Source organism: Sander vitreus, chromosome 5 (genome assembly GCF_031162955.1).
Source record: "Sander vitreus isolate 19-12246 chromosome 5, sanVit1, whole genome shotgun sequence".
In the NCBI taxonomy this organism is placed as follows: domain Eukaryota; kingdom Metazoa; phylum Chordata; class Actinopteri; order Perciformes; family Percidae; genus Sander; species Sander vitreus.
This window is the reverse complement of record NC_135859.1, coordinates 15,531,722-15,552,408: the sequence shown is the minus strand read 5'-3', so window position 1 is coordinate 15,552,408 and position 20,687 is coordinate 15,531,722. Positions and strand designations below refer to the sequence as shown.

Sequence of the window (20,687 nt, the reverse complement as noted above, 5' to 3'; positions counted from 1 at the left end):
GTCCTACCAGGAAATAGTTTGTGGTTTACTTTTGAGATGCTGCACCAGGATATGCAAACTCATTATGTTTCACGCAAACCTGGTCTTGGCACGCACATACACATTTTACTGCTGGGCAACCAAATTCAAACACTACTCTTTGTTTCCGTGCCTACAGTGATGAGTGTTTAAAAAACCTGCTGTTGCTTTGCTGAGATAGTGAAGTACAAAACATCAATAGTCTGTTACATCAGCCTCAATCTGCACTCCGCAATATCAATCCTTCACATACGGGTGAAATAAAACAAAAGGTGGAGTAATCTTCAGGGTCAGTTTTTCACTGAAAAAGCCACCTGAAATAAAAAAGATCAGGCCTACATGGTTAGGAAAATATAAATTACAGAAGCCACAACAAGCAAAACATAATCAGCAGGAAGAGATGTCTTACATCTGGCATGTGACATAACGGTTTCCCTCTTTATTCTCTTTACTGTCTCCAAGTGTTTCTGTTCTGTTCTGTAATTGCACACAAACACAAACCCCTCTCTTTCTTTTCACTGACAGTATCCTGAGAGAGCGGCTGAGTACGGAGACGGCTCTCAGATGCTTTTATTGCTTCACTTCCACTCACCACTCTTCTTCCTCTTGTTGTTGCTCCTCTCTGGAGGGTTTTCCAGAGTTGTTTGTCCTGTCAGTCTAGTTTTGGATGATTGGAGATGTTGCAGACCGCTTTGACTCCCACACAAGCACATACACACACACACACACACACACACACACACACACACACACACACACAGAGTTTTTTTTTTCTCAGTGCATGCACAACAACCAGCACATCTTTTACGAGGCAGACACAGACACACACACACACACACACACACACACACACACACACACACACACACACACACACACACACACACACACACACACACACACACACAGATGGCTCTCTGATTAGATTGAATGAAACATTTCCAGGTGCTGTATGTTGTTAAATGGTTTCCATGCGAGGCGTATGTTACAGTCATAGACTGTCAGTCATTGATGATAGATAATTGTTGTTGTCACACTAAACAGAGCAGTCAGATTTCATTGAAGTGTGATCACAGGTATTGTGTTACACAGCAGGCCCTTGCTGTTGCCTGTATCCCATTACCAATATAGCACCAGCACAAAACAACAACACGGTAGCCTCTTCAACCAGAAAACCATCCAAGTACTCAGAATATTAACCAGATTTAGAGGCGCCCTGGAAAGCACAACCCTTTATTAACCTACGTCTTGTAGATTTACGGTCAGTGTGATTGATTTCAATGAGTTTATGTGATGAAAGACTCGACGGATGACTCATGCTAACCTTATCAGACGTACTTACTCCTGTGTGGTGGTGTCAGCGCTGGGACACAGGTTACAAAACAGGCTTGTCTTTGTCAAAGCCTATTTGAAAATGTCAGGTTTCTAAGCCCAGTAAAATCAAAAAAATGTAGGTTATTTGTGTGTTGTTTTTTTATTTTTACCTTTTCCCTTTCTCCCCTTCAGTCAAAGCTCTGTGGTATTGTTTAGATGCAGTAATCAGAGCCACCTTCAGTCTCCAGGCGAATAACTCTATACGGGCCAGCTTTCCAACACAATGCTGGTGAATTTGGGTTCCCAAGGATAACTTAACTGAAGCCTGTTCATGCATGGGTGGAGCACATTACAAGAAAGTCAATAGCCCAGGAACAAAGATTAGGTGTTCACTTTCTCCCTGGTGCTGCCTGCGTCTGACCTTGGTTTGAGAATGACTGTCTGTGACATGTTTCACTTATATAATGTTACAGGTTTTCTTTATCCCCCCTAATGCACCATTATATGTTTTTGTTTCCTGGCATGCCAGTGAGGGAAGCAACTTGACCCCAGCACATCACTATCCTGACTTTCGCTTCAAGACCTACGCCCCGCTGGCCTTTCGCTATTTCAGGGATCTGTTCGGCATCAAACCAGACGATTACCTGGTAAGACTAAAACCTGGCTGAGACGTAACTGGTTATTATTTGTTCCACCTTCACATCATAATCCAATCATAAACTCATAATCCAGTCCTTAAATGCAGTTATTGTGCTTCGTACCAACTAATTTGCAAAATGTCATGCATGTGTGGGGAGGAAGGGTCAAATCAAGCATACAAATCGTATATCTAAAATAAGTCACTATGAAACATCAGATCAAATGTACCCACTATATGTTAAGGGGGTTACCCCCAAAAAACGACTTAAAGGAATTATAAAGAAATTAAAGTTTGACATTTTGGGAAACACGCTTATTCACAGTGACTTCTCCGCTTGTTGCCTGGCCCAGAAGTCATTGCCAAGAAATAGCCCTACGCATAACCCCACGTAAAACAACAAATTATGTTTTGTACACTTCCGTTTTTGTATGAATTACACAAACAAAAACGTGTTAATTAGTGAGCTTTTAGAGGAGCTAATATCCGGATTTCGTCGTCTTCAGACAAAGCCAGGCTAGCTGTCATACCCTGTTTTCAGTCTTTATGCTAAGCTAAGCTAACTGCCAGCTGGCTGTAGCTTTATATCTAATGGACAGATATGAGAGTGATATCAATCATCTTATCTAGCTCTCGATAAGAACGTGAATAAGCGTATTTCCATATTGCGCTAGCAGTTCTATCTATCAGTGTGTCTCCAACAACATTGTTGAAAACCTCTCTGGTGCAAGCAAATACTCTATGCTGAACCACACACTTTATTTCTGATAGTAGTTTTGTTTTCTAATTTTTTTTTTTTTTAAATTTAGTGAAGCAAGACATGACAGGTGAGACTAAAGCAAACAGGCCATAATACATGGGGTGACATGATATTGTTAACATGACGGGGCAACACGAAACATATCTTATGGTGTGGGCTGTTTGTATCTGTTGTGTAGGGTTCTTGTGTGTGTGTGAGTGTAGAGGAGCCATAGGGGGAGAGGTTTAAAAGATAAAGAAAGAAAGAGAGTGGGGGGAAAGTAATGGTCCCATGGTCAGACCATTTTTGAAATGTTCCTACTTTTCTTTCCAAATTTTGGTAGCAGTTTTGTTTATTTGGAGACAGTGATTACCCTCCTTTAGCCGCGCCCAGGCCCTGGGGAGGAAGCTGGCTGTTGGTCATGCTCTGTTGCCCCTTTGCCCAGCCTGAACAGCCCTCTGACCCATTGGGAGAGAGCCTGCTCATGTACATACATACTTACAGTACATACATACACATACATATGTATGTATGTACAAACACATCATTTTGTTAGGGCATCAGGCCACCCCAGTAGTTTGCTCAGTAGTTATTTGTCCTCATGAACAGTTGAATCTGATTTTGTTTCCTTAATTCTATGTGTGCAAAATACAAATGACTATTGCTCCCATAAACAAGAGACAATGGCCTCCTGGTTGTCTTTCTCCTGAATTACTTCCCATTGCCTGAATACTAATCTTCCACCACAGTGTGTACCTAAATGTGGCAGAATTCAACGTGTATTTTATTGACCAGTGGGCGGGTAATGCCACACACCATCTGTACAGGGGAAAGAGAAGATGGGAGGATGAAGTTGAGGCAAAACACAACACAACAGATATTGGAGGTAATGACTGAGCTAACGGAGCGCACCCTCATTACGACACCTTTAACCAGCTCCCAGTGCTGAATGAAATCAGCAGTTGATTCTGTGATTTCCCAGCACATTAAGACACAAACACAGACTGAAAAATAGATAAAGAGAAATAGAGTCATGTTTGTGAAGAGATTCTCATGGACTTTTTCAACAGAAACATTTTGGTGAATCATGTTTCAGTCTGTAAAAATATTCTCAGACTAAAACCTTGGATGTCTAATATCACTCACGGACCGTGTTCAAACATCTCTGTCGAAGCCCTTGTTTATGTGCTCTACATGCTTTCCTGTATGTTCGTTTCATTTGCTGCTCATCAAAGTGTATACCTTGTTGCCATATTCATCCCTACTCTGCACGTACGCTTCTTGCTCAGAGCAAAATTAGATATTGTGTAATCTTGTTTGGGCTTTATCGTGTTATGTTGCCATTTTCCTATTTCTGTCTACCTCCAAGCCTTTCAAAACCCCATCAGCTGTATTCTTGTTTTTGGATGCCAAATTAATTTCTGCATAAGTGAAAGACAAAAGGCTCTGGATGAGAGACAGAGACGAAATGTGACTTAGAAGGATGGCACAAAGCACAGCAGCTTAGAGGATTTACTCTTGATTGATGCCCTTGAGGTGATGGTGAATTAAGGGCCCCACAGTGGAGTCTAATTAAAAGAGAGAACACACACACACACAATATCATGAATGCAAATGCAATAAACCTCAGATGTGTTTGTGCTTGTAACTTGACTGCAGTAGGTCATCGTAGAAGAGTCTCTGGAGAGGTAGAGCGGATGCCTCCAGTGTTTCTCCTCTCTGAACATGTTGTTCTCATAACGCACCGATTAACATCTAACATTGCTCTTCAGTTATTAGCCCTCATTTTTTTTTTTAGATGCAGCACAAGCAGTAATTGCTCCGTATTATCCTTTGGCTGAGGAGCTTTTGTTTCTGTCCACGTTAGTGGACAGTTGGCCTGTTTGTCAGCAGCAAGAGTCAAATGTCTGTAGACTTTATTAAAGTTTGGCAAACAGTTTTGAGCTCATGTGATCCAGATCTGGTATTTCTATGCTTCATGCTGGTAATGTACAATATATGGTCAAAAGTATGTAGATAGTCATGGACTTTTTGCTCTGGGGCTTTAATTATGGTTTTAATGATTACAGGAAATCTCAATGCTGCAGCATATAATGATATTTTAACTGTGTACTTCCAACTCTGTGACAAAAGTTTGTGGAAGGCCCATTCCTGTTTCAACATCACAGTGCCCCTATGCACGGAGCCAGATCCATAAAGAAATGGTTTTCTGAGTTTGATGTGGAAAAACTAAACTGGCCTACACAGAGCCTTGACCTAAACCCCATCTCACACTTTGGGGGTTCATTTTAACAGGCTGGGCCTTATCGCCTAACATCAGTGTCTTACCTCATTGATGCTCTTGTGGCTGCAGCAAGGCACCAGAATGCGTGAAAAGCATTCACAGCTATTATAGCTGCATATTGAGGATTTTGGAATTATGTTTAGCAATCACATATCAATGTAACATACGGGTGTATTCTTACTTTGTTTGGGTGCCTACATAATTTTGCCCTCATAGTGTAAAAGAAGCCACTAAAACAAAACAAATAAAAAAAGAAACTAGTTGCTCTTATATAACAAACTTACTGTAAATACCCCAAGGCCTGTGAAGATTTGCTACACACTGTTCTTCCAGCACTAAATAAACAAAAGATGCCTGTGGTGTAGAATCTTTATTTTATCGTGTTTTCAATATAAACTTTAAATAGTGTATTTTTTCTTCTTCTGTATAATAGTGTATGTGTTTAGTGATGTCTGGATGTGTTCCAAGTGGAGCTGTTTCCTAGAAGTTTACTCTGTTTCATTTAAAATATTAAACTGTTTTGTGTATGTTTTTCCTTCCTCAGTACTCCCTCGTAAATGAGCCTCTAATTGAGCTGACCAATCCGGGGGCCAGCGGCTCTCTATTCTACCTAACCAGCGATGATGAGTTCATCATTAAAACCGTCCAGCACAAAGAGGCCAAGTTTCTCCAGAGATTACTACCTGGATACTATATGGTGAGACACTTAAAGTTTCTTCATGAGTTCTCCAGCACCTGGTGAGGTGGCAAAACTCCACTTCTGGGTGTTAAATGGGTGTCTAAAACCCTCTTAGTGTTGAATTTGAAGAGATCACTAACTAGATGCTTAAGTGGCATAAATGAGATGCAGTGAAAGTTCTCATTAGCTCCAGCTGTAGGGCACCATCAGACTGAAAAGCGTCTCAGTCAAGGGGATGGAGGACACTTTGGATACATGCACAGAAGTCAAACATTTGATCATTTTGCTCGCTTATTCATTTCTGTAACTTAATTAAAATGTGAGACCTCTTGCACCCATAGTGTCTTTAACCTCACAATTCTTTAAACTGAGGAAGAGAAATGAGCCAACAAATGGCAGTAAAACATGACTGCAATAACAACTGAATTGTGACCCAAGCTGTCTTTCACTTCACAGAATCTGAACCAGAATCCACGCACGCTGCTGCCCAAGTTCTACGGACTGTACTGCATCCAGTCTGGAGGCATCAACATCCGACTGGTGGTGATGAACAATGTGCTTCCGCGCTCTGTCAAAATGCACTACAAATACGACCTGAAGGGATCCACTTACAAGAGACGAGCATCCAGGAAAGAGAGAGAGAAGGCCTGTCCGACTTACAAAGACCTGGACTTCCAGGACATGCATGAAGAAGGGCTTTACTTTGACACAGAGACGTACAACAACCTAATGAAGACCCTGCAGAGAGACTGTCGGGTACGTGGTTTTAGCAGTGTGTGGAGCGAGCGATTTTGTGTGCTCATTCCTGTCTCTCTGTTCATTTGATTGGCGAAGTCATACCAAAACAGGAAGGCCACTATTATTCCATAAAAGAAAGCTGTGCAACAAACAAAATAAAGTCTAGGATCAGGTCATTTTTGTTTCATTATCAGAATACTTTCCTTCAAAAGGCCATTTCTGTTGAATTCTCATGCCTTCATTCCTTTGCTAAACATTTTGACCTGTGGTGCAGTGCCACATGGACATTACATCTTGTGCCATATCAGAGCTTAGAGAAGATTGCTTTTTAACCTGGGAATGGAAGCTTAAACACATGCAGCTCTATCAATCAACCACATTGTGTACTAGTTCAGGGTAATGAGTGTGCATCTTAGATGGGAAACATTTTTTGGAACATTTTAATTTGCCATGTGTTTACCAATAGGACTGCATTGTGTTTCCACTGTGTGTTCAGTTTAAGCTCTCAATTTGCCCTGGGCTCCGTTTTCCCGTCTCTGCGCTGCAATGTTTCAGTACATGACAGCTCTCCAAACACTGAATGTGATTAAGACATGATCCTGGTAGCGTGAGAGACTCAGAGCTTTATCCAAAGATAGTCCTCTAATCGAAAGGCTTGCATTCTTCTCTATTTTAACGCAGAGGCCCAGGAGACAGTCTCCTGGATCGTTGGAGTTTAAGTATTTCACTGCTTTTAGAAGTGTAAAAATAGACAACAGCAAACAAGATTAGTTATCTGAAATTGCCCAGACTTCAGAATTTCATATCCTTTTTGTCTATCTACATTGCGTCAGTGTCAATGAAATTGTTTGTAAAAAAACAGCCTAGCAGTGGAGACTGAAGGACCATGTACAACACATTTTTCAGATTTTGCTGACTTGTTTGCACACCACAATTACAATGCAAGAAACTAGCCTCCAGACTTTAAAAAGCAAAAGAACCAGAACAGAAGAGTTGAATTGCTGATTTGCTTGTCCTCTGCCTCTGAAATAGCAACAACTGAGATACTGTGGCTCCTAGACCACAGAGTTATGTGCTAAATGTCAAATAAATCTGCAGATGGATTGATTAACAGCAAACCATTGCTAGCTTTATGGGTGATGACAATGTGACTTCCAGACACTGATTTAATGTGTTTTACCCTTACAGTGGCAGGTTAATGATGGGGTTTAAAGCCCCCTGTGTTGTAATCCAATTTGTTCTGGTTGACATACAGTAACTGCACCACACACACACACACACACACACACACACACACACACACACACACACACACACACACACACACACACACACACACACACACACACAGCTTCTCCATGGGGTCCATGCTCTGACATTCAACCTGGACTCTGACCAAAAATATTACTGTAAGTTTGGACCCAGAGACCAGAAGGAAAGACTTCCTGCTGGACCTGACAGACCTGGCAACTCTGCATGACACTATTCAGCTATCATCTTAATTACTTCCATTACACCAGCCTTAACTTAAAAGTTTTATCGCCAATCTGTGATTGATGGCACATGGAATTGAGTTAGCGGTAATGTGCAGTGTGATGCTGTGGTATAAGCTTGTTCGGCAACAGAGCACTCCTCTCTTCTCTCCTTGGCTCTCCTGTGTGTTGCTGGAAAGCAAATTTTATACTACACATGAAATGACATGACTTTCATTAGGGTTAATCTGATGGTTCTGCTACACTAGTTTGTGGTTTAGTGTTTCTCTTTTGAGAAAGTGGATTCCGGAAAAGCTGTTTGAACAGGTGTGAACAACTGTTGCTTTCCCACCCTTTAATTAAAACAGTATCTCGATCACAAGCTTTTGCACAAACCTGGGTCTTGTGATGTTTAGAGAAAGATTACCAGAAATACAAAGGCATTTCAAGTGATTTCCTCAGGTTATGGCCCTTATCATCATCATTAACCAATATGCTTACTTTCTGTCCTCTATTTTCTTTTTAATGTTTTCTTAAGCAGATTGCAGCCAGAATGGCAGTGCTTCCTTTACATAACCACATATTCGCATTTACAACCTTGCCCCAACGGACCCAGGACATGCACTGTCTACCCGCTATGTGTGCATGTACAGGCCTCTGTGTGCCACATTTTGCATGTATAAAGTCTATGGTGTGGTATGTATGTCTGTATCTATGGAAGTGAGACTGTTGAGCAGCAACTGTGCTGTATAGTTTGTTATTGTCCTGGCTTCCTGCGCTCGCCTCCTGAGCGGGAAACAAAGTGCCCTCTAAGCAGAATCGTTGTCCATTTCCATGAGTAAGCAGCTAACCCCTTCACCCCAGGAGAGGCTGCGGACCAAAACACAGAGGAGGGGTTGGCAGAAGCTAAGCAACAGGGGGTGAGTGACTGGGTGTGTGGAGAATGAGGAAGTGGAAGGGGATTGTTGTCCAATGAAAATACATTTTAGCTATTTTTCTGGTGGTTTGAGTGTTGGGATTTCTGTTTGATGGGAATGTGGGAGGTCAGAGTTGAGTTGAAGCAGAAAGTGATGAGACAAAGAGGAGGATGATCAATGTGTTTGAGGGAATCCAATATTTCTGCTATGTGGGACACTGCTAGGGCAACAGGGTACGCTTTCTTCCTTTTAAGTCTACTCTCTTCATTACTCTGCAGCTCCCCTGATACTCCCCAAATGCCAAAACAACACAAGGCATTAATTATTCATGTTGGACTGTAACTGTACAGAGAGAGTGAGAGAGAGAGAGAGAGGGTTTATTGGAGCGCGAGTGTGTGTTTGTACCGTTCTGGTGCTGGCTGTGCATTTGTGATTTGATGAGACAGACATAAGGATGATAGTGATGCTGATGAAGATGGCAAGCTGTTGAGACAGTGTTGTTCACAGCACAGTTGACAGTTGAGACCTCGTCATGTTGGGGACAACCCAAGCCAAATGACATCTACGTACCGTCTTAATTCTGTTTGAGAATTTGTGAAATAGGAGTCCTTTGATTGCACACACAAACAAATGCAGAAATAATCATTCAGACAATGAAGGCATGCATTCTTGGACAATAATGGGTTGCATAGCAGCCAGTGTAGCCAATCATAAACAACCATTTACTGTATGGCTCCCCCTCTTCTCAGCCATGGGATCCTGTGACAACAATGGTTTCTCTCACTCTCAGCAGCTGAAAACCAAGGCCCTGACCTTGCAGTCAGAAGTCAGTAAGGCTTCAACAGGATCCTTTACCACATTCACTACACATGGCTAAACCTGTTAATTACACAGGTCTGAAACTGATAATTATTTTCCATTATCGAATAATCTGCTGATTATTTTCTCTATTAATTGACTCATTTCTTGGTCTATAAAATTTCAATAAATTGTGATAAATTGCTTTTTTTAATTTTCAAAAGCCCATGGTGATGTCTTGTCTTGTTAATAAATTTGAAACAGCATACTTTGATTCCTATTATATGAGATCACAACATGCAGGAATAAGTGATTACAATTAATACTATTACAGACAAGAGGTGTTGCTTTTGGAACAAGTTTTATCAGGAACAGAAGAAGAAAAAAAGATGCCAAAATCTAGACATTTTGTGGCACTTCTTAATTAAAGGCAAATACAGTCATTTATCAAGTCTATGTGTCTTTACACAAATGACAAAATGAAAAGCCACTTGTCTATAATCCGATATGTTGTGTCATGGGTAGCAGGTTGTACTCATTAATTATAGATACTTTAGCAGGAATGTTTTTGAGATTGTAACTCAGAGTCAGCGTATACTTGGGGTGAGTGATCCAGCAGGGCTACATAAAGGAGTATAAGAGACTCTGTGTTCTGTCTATTGAGCAGGCAGACTCAGATTTAAGAAAGCTTGCTGTGTATTAGTGTCACTGCAAAGTGGGGCACGCCAGTGAACACTAAGGGGGGGCTCTACAGCCCTAGATGGGTGGAGGGCTTCAGGGTGGAATACACTGAGAAACATCAGAGATTTGTTAAAATCAGGGAATGCTGTGACAAGGATTAGCACATTCACTGTGAGAAAACTGTATTTGAAATGAGAGCAGAGGGCAAGTTGCTCAGGGGAGAAACCCAGACTTGGCAGCTATTGCCTCTAAGTAGTATTCCTCTCCACATGAGTGATTATTGACTATTTTTCTCTGCCTATACGTACATTATTTTTCAAAATCCAAAGAAAATCTTTTGCACAAACAACCACAGAAATGCAGCGGTTTTCTCTCTGCTGTGATGGTTTGATTGTTTGCCTGGGAAAGCTGGGGTCCGGACACACAGTAATGGCCTTCTGTAGGCAGCCTGGTGTGTGTGGCTCTATGCAAAATGGCTGCAGTTTGAATAGGCTGTGGGAGTTCTAGTGAAAGGATGCAAATCGTCGATATGTAAAATGCAACGCTCAGACAAAAGCCCCAGTGTTTGAGTCGGTCATTAAATCTACAGTCAGGTCCATAAATATTGGGACATCGACACAATTCTAATCTTTTTGGCTCTATACACCACCACAATGGAGTTGAAATGAAACGAACAAGATGTGCTTTAACTGCAGACTTTCAGCTTTAATTTGAGGGTATTTACATCCAAATCAGGTGAACGGTGTAGGAATTACAACAGTTTGTATATGTGCCTCCCACTTTTTAAGGGACCAAAAGTAATGGGACAGATTAACAATCATAAATCAAACTTTCACTTTTTAATACTTGGTTGCAAATCCTTTGCATTCAATTCCAGCCTGAAGTCTGGAACGCATAGACATCACCAGACGCTGGGTTTCATCCCTGGTGACGCTCTGCCAGGCCTCTACTGCAACGGTCTTCAATCGGATTCAGGTCAGGTGACTTGGCCATTGCATAACATTCCACTTCTTTCCCTTAAACTCTTTGGTTGCTTTCGCAGTATGCTTCGGGTCATTGTCCATCTGCACTGTGAGCGCCGTCCAATGAGTTCTGAAGCATTTGGCTGAATATGAGCAGATAATATTGCCCGAAACACTTCAGAATTCATCCTGCTGCTTTTTGTCAGCAGTCACATCATCAATAAATACAAGAGAACCAGTTCCATTGGCAGCCATACATGCCCACGCCATGACACTACCACCACCATACTTCACTGATGAGGTGGTATGCTTTGGATCATGAGCAGTTCCTTTCCTTCTCCATACTCTTCTCTTCCCATCACTCTGGTACAAGTTGATCTTTGTCTCATCTGTCCATAGGATGTTGTTCCAGAAATGTGAAGGCTTTTTTAGATGTTGTTTGGCAAACTCTAATCTGGCCTTCCTGTTTTTGAGGCTCACCAATGGTTTACATCTTGTAGTGAACCCTCTGTATTCACTCTGGTGAAGTCTTCTCTTGATTGTTGACTTTGACACACATACACCTACCTCCTGGAGAGTGTTCTTGATCTGGCCAACTGTTGTGAAGGGTGTTTTCTTCACCAGGAAAGTATTCTTCGGTCATCCACCACAGTTGTTTTCCGTGGTCTTCCGGGTCTTTTGGTGTTGCTGAGCTCACCGGTGCGTTCTTTCTTTTTTAAGAATGTTCCAAACAGTTGATTTGGCCACACCTAATGTTTTTGCTATCTCTCTGATGGGTTTGTTTAGATTTTTCAGCCTAATGATGGCTTGCTTCACTGATAGTGACAGCTCTTTGGATCTCATATTGAGAGTTGACAGCAACAGATTCCAAATGCAAATAGCACACTTGAAATGAACTCTGGACCTTTTATCTGCTCCTTGTAAATGGGATAATGAGGGAATAACACACACCTGGCCATGGAACAGCTGAGCAGCCAATTGTCCCATTACTTTTGGTCCCTTAAAAAGTGGGAGGCACATATACAAACTGTTGTAATTCCTACACCGTTCACCTGATTTGGATGTAAATACCCTCAAATTAAAGCTGAAAGTCTGCAGTTAAAGCACATCTTGTTTGTTTCATTTCAACTCCATTGTGGTGGTGTATAGAGCCAAAAAGATTAGAATTGTGTCGATGTCCCAATATTTATGGACCTGACTGTATATCTGTGTTTGTGTGTTTGACTTTATACTTCAGCATTTTCTATTACAGATGCAAACTGGATTAACAACTAACATTAATAATATCTTCTTTGCCCATGCATTGAAAATGACTTATCTAGGGAGATATAAGAGGACGTTTTAGGTCAACTTCAAAACATTGGTCCCGCATTCTTAACAGAAATAGGCCAGTTTTCTCTGGATTCTGGGTCACAGCTCTCTTTGATTATATCAGTAGTTGTTTTTTTTATTGCTTGCAATCCTATTAGGCTTAGGAATGGAGTGTAAGTGAGAATGCCCAAGACAAAAATGATGAACTTTTTATCAGGCTTGTCACTATGTTGTGTTTTTGGCTTTCCCTAACTTCTAAACTTCCTCTTTGTGGCTTTTCATCAGTAAAGATACACACATTAAAGCTGTATGACAGAGGGTTTATCAAGAGTTCTCAGAAAATACCTTTCACCTCTCCCTTTCTGATAACTCATGCTTTATTTGCCACACCATTGTATACCCTTCATTATTCAAGTCAGGAATTATAAACCAATACAGTAACTGTTTTTTCCAGTCTACAGTAGGTCACACAGTAATATAAGCCTGGCTACCTGGCAGTGACCCTGATCCCATTCCCAGATCAAGCTCTTGCCTCTTTCTCTACCCTTGTCTTGCCATGACTGCTACACTCGAGCACAAGGAGACATGAAGTCGCACAATCTCTGGGAAACTGGGCCACAGGCTCCTAAAGGTCAATGTGTTAACAATTGGCTCACTGTAGAGAAACACCTTCTTTATTTAGCTCAAAACTGGTTTACACAGAGATTTCCTTTAGCAAGCGCAAGGCCTTTGAGGCGCTGAGGCGTGTTGCGTGATGAAAATGTTTTTGGAAAGGAAACCCAGGTGTTTTTCAAAACATTTAATAATCTCGCTTTATTTACCGTCTTTGAGCTGAAGGTGAAGTCAGGAGAATAATGTATTCAGTGTTCAAACAGGTCATAGAAAATGTGAAATATCTTGTTGTTACGATCCGGCTTGTGCCATTTATTATCAAAGGATTCTTCTTGTAACAACTCCAATGTTACAATGTCTTGTAACTTGCCATAGGTGCTGGAGAGTTTTAAGATCATGGACTACAGCCTGCTGCTGGGTGTGCACGTCCTGGACCAGAGCCAGAGAGAGGGGGGTGAGCCAGGCCAAGCAGGGGGCGATGGGAGGAGACCTGTGGGCCAGAGAGTGCTTTACTCCACTGCCATGGAGTCCATCCAGGGAGACGGCAAGGCTGCAGAAGCCCTCACCACTGACGACACGTGAGTCGGTTCAGCTTGGAGAAAACACGCATTATGCACACATATTTGGGCATACACACTCTGCCTCTGTCTGTGCCATAATCTCCACCTTTTCTCTCACAGACAGTTATACAGCCGTGCTCATAGCTCGCACAGGCACACTCAGACGTACACACAGTCAGGCTCTAATATAACCATAGCTACCAAAATACAAACACAGCCACTGTTTAGGGTGTTTACAGTAATACTTATGAATGTAAATACTGTAAGTGCCCCTTTTTCCAACATTTGTGCAGTGTTTCAAGTATTGCAGAAGAAGAACAGTAGCTGTTCTCTGACTGCTGGTGTGTTTTTACTCTGTTTTAGGATGGGTGGCATCCCTGCCAAAACACACAAAGAAGAAAAGCTGCTCATCTTCCTGGGTATCATAGATATTCTACAGTCATACAGGTACTGACCTTTATGAGATTATATAAACCTGCTGTAATTGTATTTCTAATACTTGTGTTTTCTTATTATAACTGATTGATTGGATCTGTTGACCTTTGGGGCCACAAAACTCATTTATATCTGACCGTATGATCTGCAGAAATGTCTCAGTTTCTGGGAAGTAAAATGTCTCATCAATAGCCAATAAAGATGTGACAATTAGGAGGGAATGTGCATGAATAGCTAAGGACTGACTGAGGAGTATGACAGCATGGCATGACTCTCAGAGTAACTGCTTCGATTGATGTCTGACCTACGACAAGACCTCTTAATGTTAAATTATCACTCTGCATTGATGGAAAGCCACTTTAGCTCACTCCTAAAAGGACTTTTTCCACTACCCAACATGATTTAAATGGACACAACGGTCTATAAGTCTTCTTTATTTACACATTGATTTTTTTTTTTTTCTTCCTGAGAGCAAAAGCGTCAGGTGACATAGGAGAAAGCCTTTTGGCTCATCGGCTTTTCAAACTGGTGGAAATTTAAAAGCATCACATAAATCTATGTCATCCTGGTTGGTCGAGGCATTAAATGCACACAGAGTGGGCGAGGTGAGATTGGGTCGGGGAGGAAGGATGAATAGCCCCAATTTGTCTCCACATATCCTGCTTGCTTCCCTCAAAGATAAGGTTACATTATTTTAAACGTTGATGTGTTTTCTGCCTAAATGCTGAAACCCTGAGTTTGTGTTGTGCCAAGAGGGAAGTGTCTCAGGTTTGATCAAGCATAAGGGGGGGTGTTTTTGGGTAAGTGGACACATTTGTGACAAGGCTTCTTCTTGTTCGGTTTCTCCCCAGGTTCATAAAAAAATTGGAACACTCATGGAAAGCCCTGGTGTACGATGGTGTAAGTTGATCGCCTGCTCATATCTGACACTGCTGCTTTTGTGAATGAGCCTTTTATTTGGTCGCATACTCTACATACATCTACTAGTGGCTGTCTGATAAAAGCCCTGCATTTTCTCTGCCTGTCCTCAGGACTCCGTCTCGGTGCACCGGCCTGGGTTTTATGCCAGCCGCTTCCTCAAGTTCATGAGCACATGTGTCTTCAGGAAGACTCAGCGTAAGTCTGCAGGTTAATCATCGTCGCACAGAGGGAGGGAAAAGCCACCTACATGCAAAAACATCACAAAAAGAAGGGGCAGCAATTTGGAAGTAGGACATCCTGGCCTGATAAGAAGAGTCAATCTGTAGGCAGTTTTTATTGTCTACTGCTGGGAATTTGTGTGTCACTGTAACATAATTAGATTGGTGGTAATTCACTTAAAGTAACTGGTATATTGTTTCCTTGTATTGTCCTCCTGATCACCCAGAGCATTATCTATTATTGCCTGTTATTGTCTTCTATAGTAAGCATTTGAGGCACATGATCCATTATGTGTAGAAATGAGAGCTTTGATTCAATTTCAGAATGAATTCTTTAAAATGAAGGACTTCATGTTGGTTATGTGTAAGCAATCATGTGGCTAGGTCATTCAAAACAGATTGAGTTTGTTGTTTGGCAATCCAGGAACAACAGTACATTAAAAACCACCGAGATGGATTTAAAAAAGCTTGATGTGGGCGTGGCTGTAAGTAAAACCAGGAAGTAGTTTTGAAACTTCTCATTAACATCAACTATAGTCCAATTGTTATGCAACCATGCAGGTCCCCCTGTGGAAATTAACAGGGCTGACACAAAGTTTTGGGGACTTAGCCGTGCTATTAACCATCGCCAAGTCCCGTCAGAGGGCGATGACAGGAAAGGATTTAATTTCATGCCCTGCTTGGAAGGCAAAATGAGGATGGTTTAGGGGACACTTGGGTAATCGTCATTGTGCATACAGTTTGACTTCCCTGCTAATTTTGGAGGCAGAGCATTGGAGTTTCACTGTGTTTGAACATTGCTTCAGTCAGAATAATCGTCTCTTTCCACTATCTCCTCCAATTATCTTTCCCCCTCTGCTTCCCTGGATATTTGTCTCTCTCTCTTTTTCTTTTCTTTCCCTCACTTGCTCCATCCTTTTTGCTCTGCAGCACTTCGATTCTCCCCTTCAAAGAGGACTCGTACGTCCATCCCGGCTCTGAAGTCGTGCTCACAGGAGATCCTTTCATCGCAGGCAGATGAGAGGAGCGAGGAGGACAGGAGGGACAGGCTGGGAGGAGCATGCAGCCTGGCCAGTCTGGACACACAAGGTACACAAAACAACAACTTTTTAGAAAAAACCTAAACGATTATATCATAAATGCACTTGCCATTTTACTGCTATCCCTCAACATGTCTCCCTCGCTGTCACTGGTTGATACCGTGTTTGGCCTTGATGGAAAGAAAACAGAGGCTACCAAGTTATTAGCAGCCCATCAGATACCGAATTTGCACGTGTGTGTCCATAGGGCATGTGTAAAAAAAAGAGTGTGTAGTTTTAGCTGAGTTATCCTGAACTCACTCTCATGATCCTAATCTGACCCCAGTACAAGAAAGTATGTGAATCAGCTGTTTGAGACAGGGTGAAAGTGTCTGCAATGATGCACACATTCAGCAACAGCAACATCTGACCTCTGTCACCACCAGGGCTTTCCATGAGTGTTCCAATTTTTTTATGAACCTGGGGAGAAACAGAACAAGAAGAAGCCTTGTCACAAGTGTGTCCACTTACCCAAAAACACCCCCCTTATGCTTGATCAAACCTGAGACACTTCCCTCTTAGCACAACACAAACTCAGGTTTTCAGCATTTAGGCAGAAAACACATCAACGTTTAAACAAATGTAACCTTATCTTTGAGGGAAGCAAGCAGGATATGTGGAGACAAATTGGGAAACAGGGGTGAGCGGGAGGGAAGTCATGTCTTCTTTCTCTTTACAACCCAGTGCTCTCACACCAGTGTCTCCAGCTGTGACGCAACATACTATAAAGCAATTTTGTTTGTTACACTTCCTGACTCTTTCTTTACAGTTACTAAATCAGTCTCAAAGAAGAAGGAGAAAATTGGTTTTACTCTGTGGAGCTGATACTCGGAAATATATGTCAGTTTTATTGGAATCATTACATCAATTAACTTCAATCAAATTCTCATGCCCTGCCTTAACTCAGTCTTTAAGCTTGTTAAAACGTTCCACAACGGAAAGCACAAAGGAATTCCATAAACAACTGTTTCTCCTTTCCTCTGGTGGATGATCCACAGGTATACAAAGCAATATTGATCATATTGATTGACCAATGGGGCATTTCTTGGTCTTCCAAGAAATTATGACCGTGGATGTCAGTGTTGGTTGATGTGTCTTCTCATTTAAAGGAAAACTCCACAGATTTTTTTTCAAATAAAGTTCAGTTTACTCATCACAAGTACTACTCAGCCTGTGAAAAAAATAATGTCTGTGCAGATCTGGAGGAGCTTTTACACAAGTGAGAAGCCTAATCTCGGCTTGGGCTTGGAGACTACAAATTTAGGAAAAACAAAGCCTGCATTACAAACTGGAGGCCTGGAGTTTGAGAGATGTTGGCGTTTACCAGACAGCAAGGGTCAGACGAAAATATAAGAATTTTTTACTGATACCACATCCATGTGAATATTTTATCCTTAGCTGTGTTTGGCTCGTACCTGCGTCCCGATCTGGTCCCTGCCAACCCGTCCTTCTACGAGGGCTCCTCAATGGGAACCATCTCCACGTCCTCCATCTTTGTCAGCGTAAACAACCAAACAGATGAGAGGTATGGTTTCTGCTTGGTTTCCCTTTTCTGGATGCTTTCATTATATCATAACACTCTGTGTTGATTTGGGATGGAACATGTTGTATGTCACCCTAAAACCATGATGCAAGGCTACTGTGTACAAAATGTAGTCTTAAGGACGAGAAGGGAGGCGTGTGAATTTGCCACGGCCAATACACACAAGCACACACGTTCACACACTTTTGTGTGACATTATTGTCACCTGTGCTCTTACTGTACATCACATGGTCTTATGGTCTCACTAAGACCAAGAAAGTGGATCACATCACTCCAGTTCTGAAGTCTCTACACTGGCTTCCTGTGCCCCAAAGACTTGATCTCAAAATACTTTTGCTGGTTTATAAATCACTAAACGGTTTAGGTCCAAAATACATTTCTGATCTGCTACTACACTATGATCCACCCAGACCTCTCAGGTCATCTGGGACAGGTCTGCTTGCTGTCCCCAGAGTCAGAACTAAACAGGGGGAAGCAGCGTTTAGTTTTTATGCTCCACATATCTGGAACAAACTCCCAGAAAACTGCAGGTCTGCTGCAACTCTCAGTTCTTTTAAATCAAGGCTGAAGACCTTTCTTTAAATAATTGTTAATTTCTTATACTGCACTGTCCATTTTATTCTCGTCTTTTATGTAGTGGTATTTTTGAACAAATAACAGACATATTTCTGAGAATTTCTCCAACGTGGGTGTGACATAGATTTTATGATAAAATCTAAAGGAAAACAGTTGGAACTGTTTAGGATTTTGCAAAGTTTGCCTGATTAAACTAAGCCTTATAGCGACGGCTATATTGTAGGTAAAGAGAAGTACTTCCACTCTTGTTATGGGTAACAAGAGTACAAAGTCACATGTTCCTGCAGGGCCCGTGGTGGATGAGATGGTAAAGAAATATGCCTGCGTGTTTTTAATATTTAGTTTTTTTTAAATCGTTTTTAACTGCTCTTTAATGTTTTATGTAAAGCACTTTGAATTGCCCTGTTGCTGAAATGTGCTATACAAATAAAGCTGCCTTGCTTTGCCTTATTGTTGACGTGTATCATGGAGCAGGTAGTCTATATCCTTGACGTTTCACTTCTGGGATTGCTCCGGTGCCGCAGGAAATTCCGCCGGATGCATGTATTTTCGCCGATGTCCGTTTCCTTTGTGTTGGAATTTTAAACTCCGGTGGATTTATGTGGACTATGGTTGTCTGCTACTCAGATCTCTGCAGGGTAAATTGAGACAGCTAGCTAGACTATCTGTCCAATCTGAGTTTTCTCTCGCATAACTATTTTACAGCGGCTCAGTGCGGCTGTGATTGGTTTAAAGAAATGCCAATAAACCAGAGCATGTTATTCTCCCATCCCGGAATGCTGTGTGGACTAACCAGACCCTCCTCCGCTCCGCAGCGTGTGGATGGTCTGGCAAAGCGAGACTATGGAGCAGGTGACTCAGCTGGCTTGGCAACTTGCATCCAATACACATACACAACATACAGAATGGACACTACAGTCAAAGGATAAGTGGTGTGATGGTGGGAAGGAAAAAATACTCCAGAGGTACCACACAAATCTTTCCCTGAAAAGGAATATCTGTTTTTGCTTTGGAAAGCCTTGGTTGGCTTGACCTTATTTCATTCACCAACTCTTAACAGCATAATTTGACTCATAGTTGAAGACCTTTACAAGTTATTTATTACCTCATATTATATTGCAAAATCTGATAAAAATGTTACTGCACATTATGAAATACTAATCAATCAACGTATTAGATAAACAGGTTTTATTACACCTACACTACTTTTATTACACTATATTGTCTGGACTGGCTGTTAAGGACAGTTTCATTTGTCCTCTTTCCCATCTTTCACCTCTCCTCCTGTCCAGCGGTGTCAGGTTCAGCTTGCTCTCTGAGGCTCTATTGTGCGACTTGCCCGGTCCTGTCCCTTCATCAGTCACCTGCTGCTGCGCTGACATTGTTCTGTCAATTGCTTTCATAAATATATAAACAACGGCTTTGACGTGGCCATACTCCGTGCCATTATGCTGCAGAAAGACTGTGACAAAAGAGGACAATCGGGTGCAGTGGGGACTGTATATCCAACAACAATAATCCCTGTCTGACAGCTGGTCTGCCTGTTACACCTTGTGTTGTGATGTGTTACAGTAGGGTTGTATCAAAGCTTTATTTACTGATACCTCTTTATCAATCCATCTATCTCTACGACTGTACTCCTCTGCTGCCCTCTCTACCAGGCTTTCATTTTGACTTTGAACACAATAAATAAATTAGTTAATCACATGTCATAAAAGGGTAAAACACATTCCTGTATTTATCAGGGAGTCAACTGATGTCAAACAAGGAAAACAACCTTCAAGTCGCCCCCTGGTGGTTCAAAGGATCAAACTTTATTCTTAATCGTCACGTATACACACTACAATGTAGTGAAATTCTATTACTGCATTTAACCCATTCTAAATATTAGGAATATAGGACGGCTATACATACAGCATTCCAGAAGCAACTTGGGGCTCATTGTCTAGCTCAGGGACACTTTGACATGTAGCCGGAGGAACCTGGGATTGATCTGCCAACCTTGTGGTTGAGGGGCAACCACTCTACCTCCGAGCCTAGCATTTGTGTTATGCCTTTTTAGTTTAATGGAGATCTTCTTTTTCCCCGAAAAGCTAGTGACGCTAGCTGAAATCAAAATGACTTAAAAGTAAGCAAGTTTTGCTTTTATCTCTTATGCTATGTGTCCATTTGTGGTACATACTCTCCCAGCAA

General features: G+C 41.7%; 1 protein-coding gene across 4 annotated transcripts in view; it reads left to right on the top strand.

Annotated features, from left to right (window-relative positions):
- Positions 1 to 20,687, top strand: part of pip5k1bb (phosphatidylinositol-4-phosphate 5-kinase, type I, beta b) — a 37,504-nt gene that overhangs the window by 14,505 nt on the left and 2,312 nt on the right. For 3 of the 4 annotated variants that reach the window (XM_078250558.1, XM_078250555.1, XM_078250556.1), the window contains 9 exons: positions 1,862 to 1,979; positions 5,537 to 5,689; positions 6,128 to 6,427; positions 13,538 to 13,740; positions 14,086 to 14,169; positions 15,009 to 15,057; positions 15,189 to 15,273; positions 16,227 to 16,385; positions 17,774 to 17,900. In XM_078250558.1, the coding sequence (XP_078106684.1) occupies positions 1,862 to 1,979; positions 5,537 to 5,689; positions 6,128 to 6,427; positions 13,538 to 13,740; positions 14,086 to 14,169; positions 15,009 to 15,057; positions 15,189 to 15,273; positions 16,227 to 16,385; positions 17,774 to 17,900 (1,278 nt within the window). The remainder of the gene's footprint in view (positions 1 to 1,861; positions 1,980 to 5,536; positions 5,690 to 6,127; positions 6,428 to 13,537; positions 13,741 to 14,085; positions 14,170 to 15,008; positions 15,058 to 15,188; positions 15,274 to 16,226; positions 16,386 to 17,773; positions 17,901 to 20,687) is intronic. The other variant, XM_078250559.1, reaches the window with a different exon arrangement.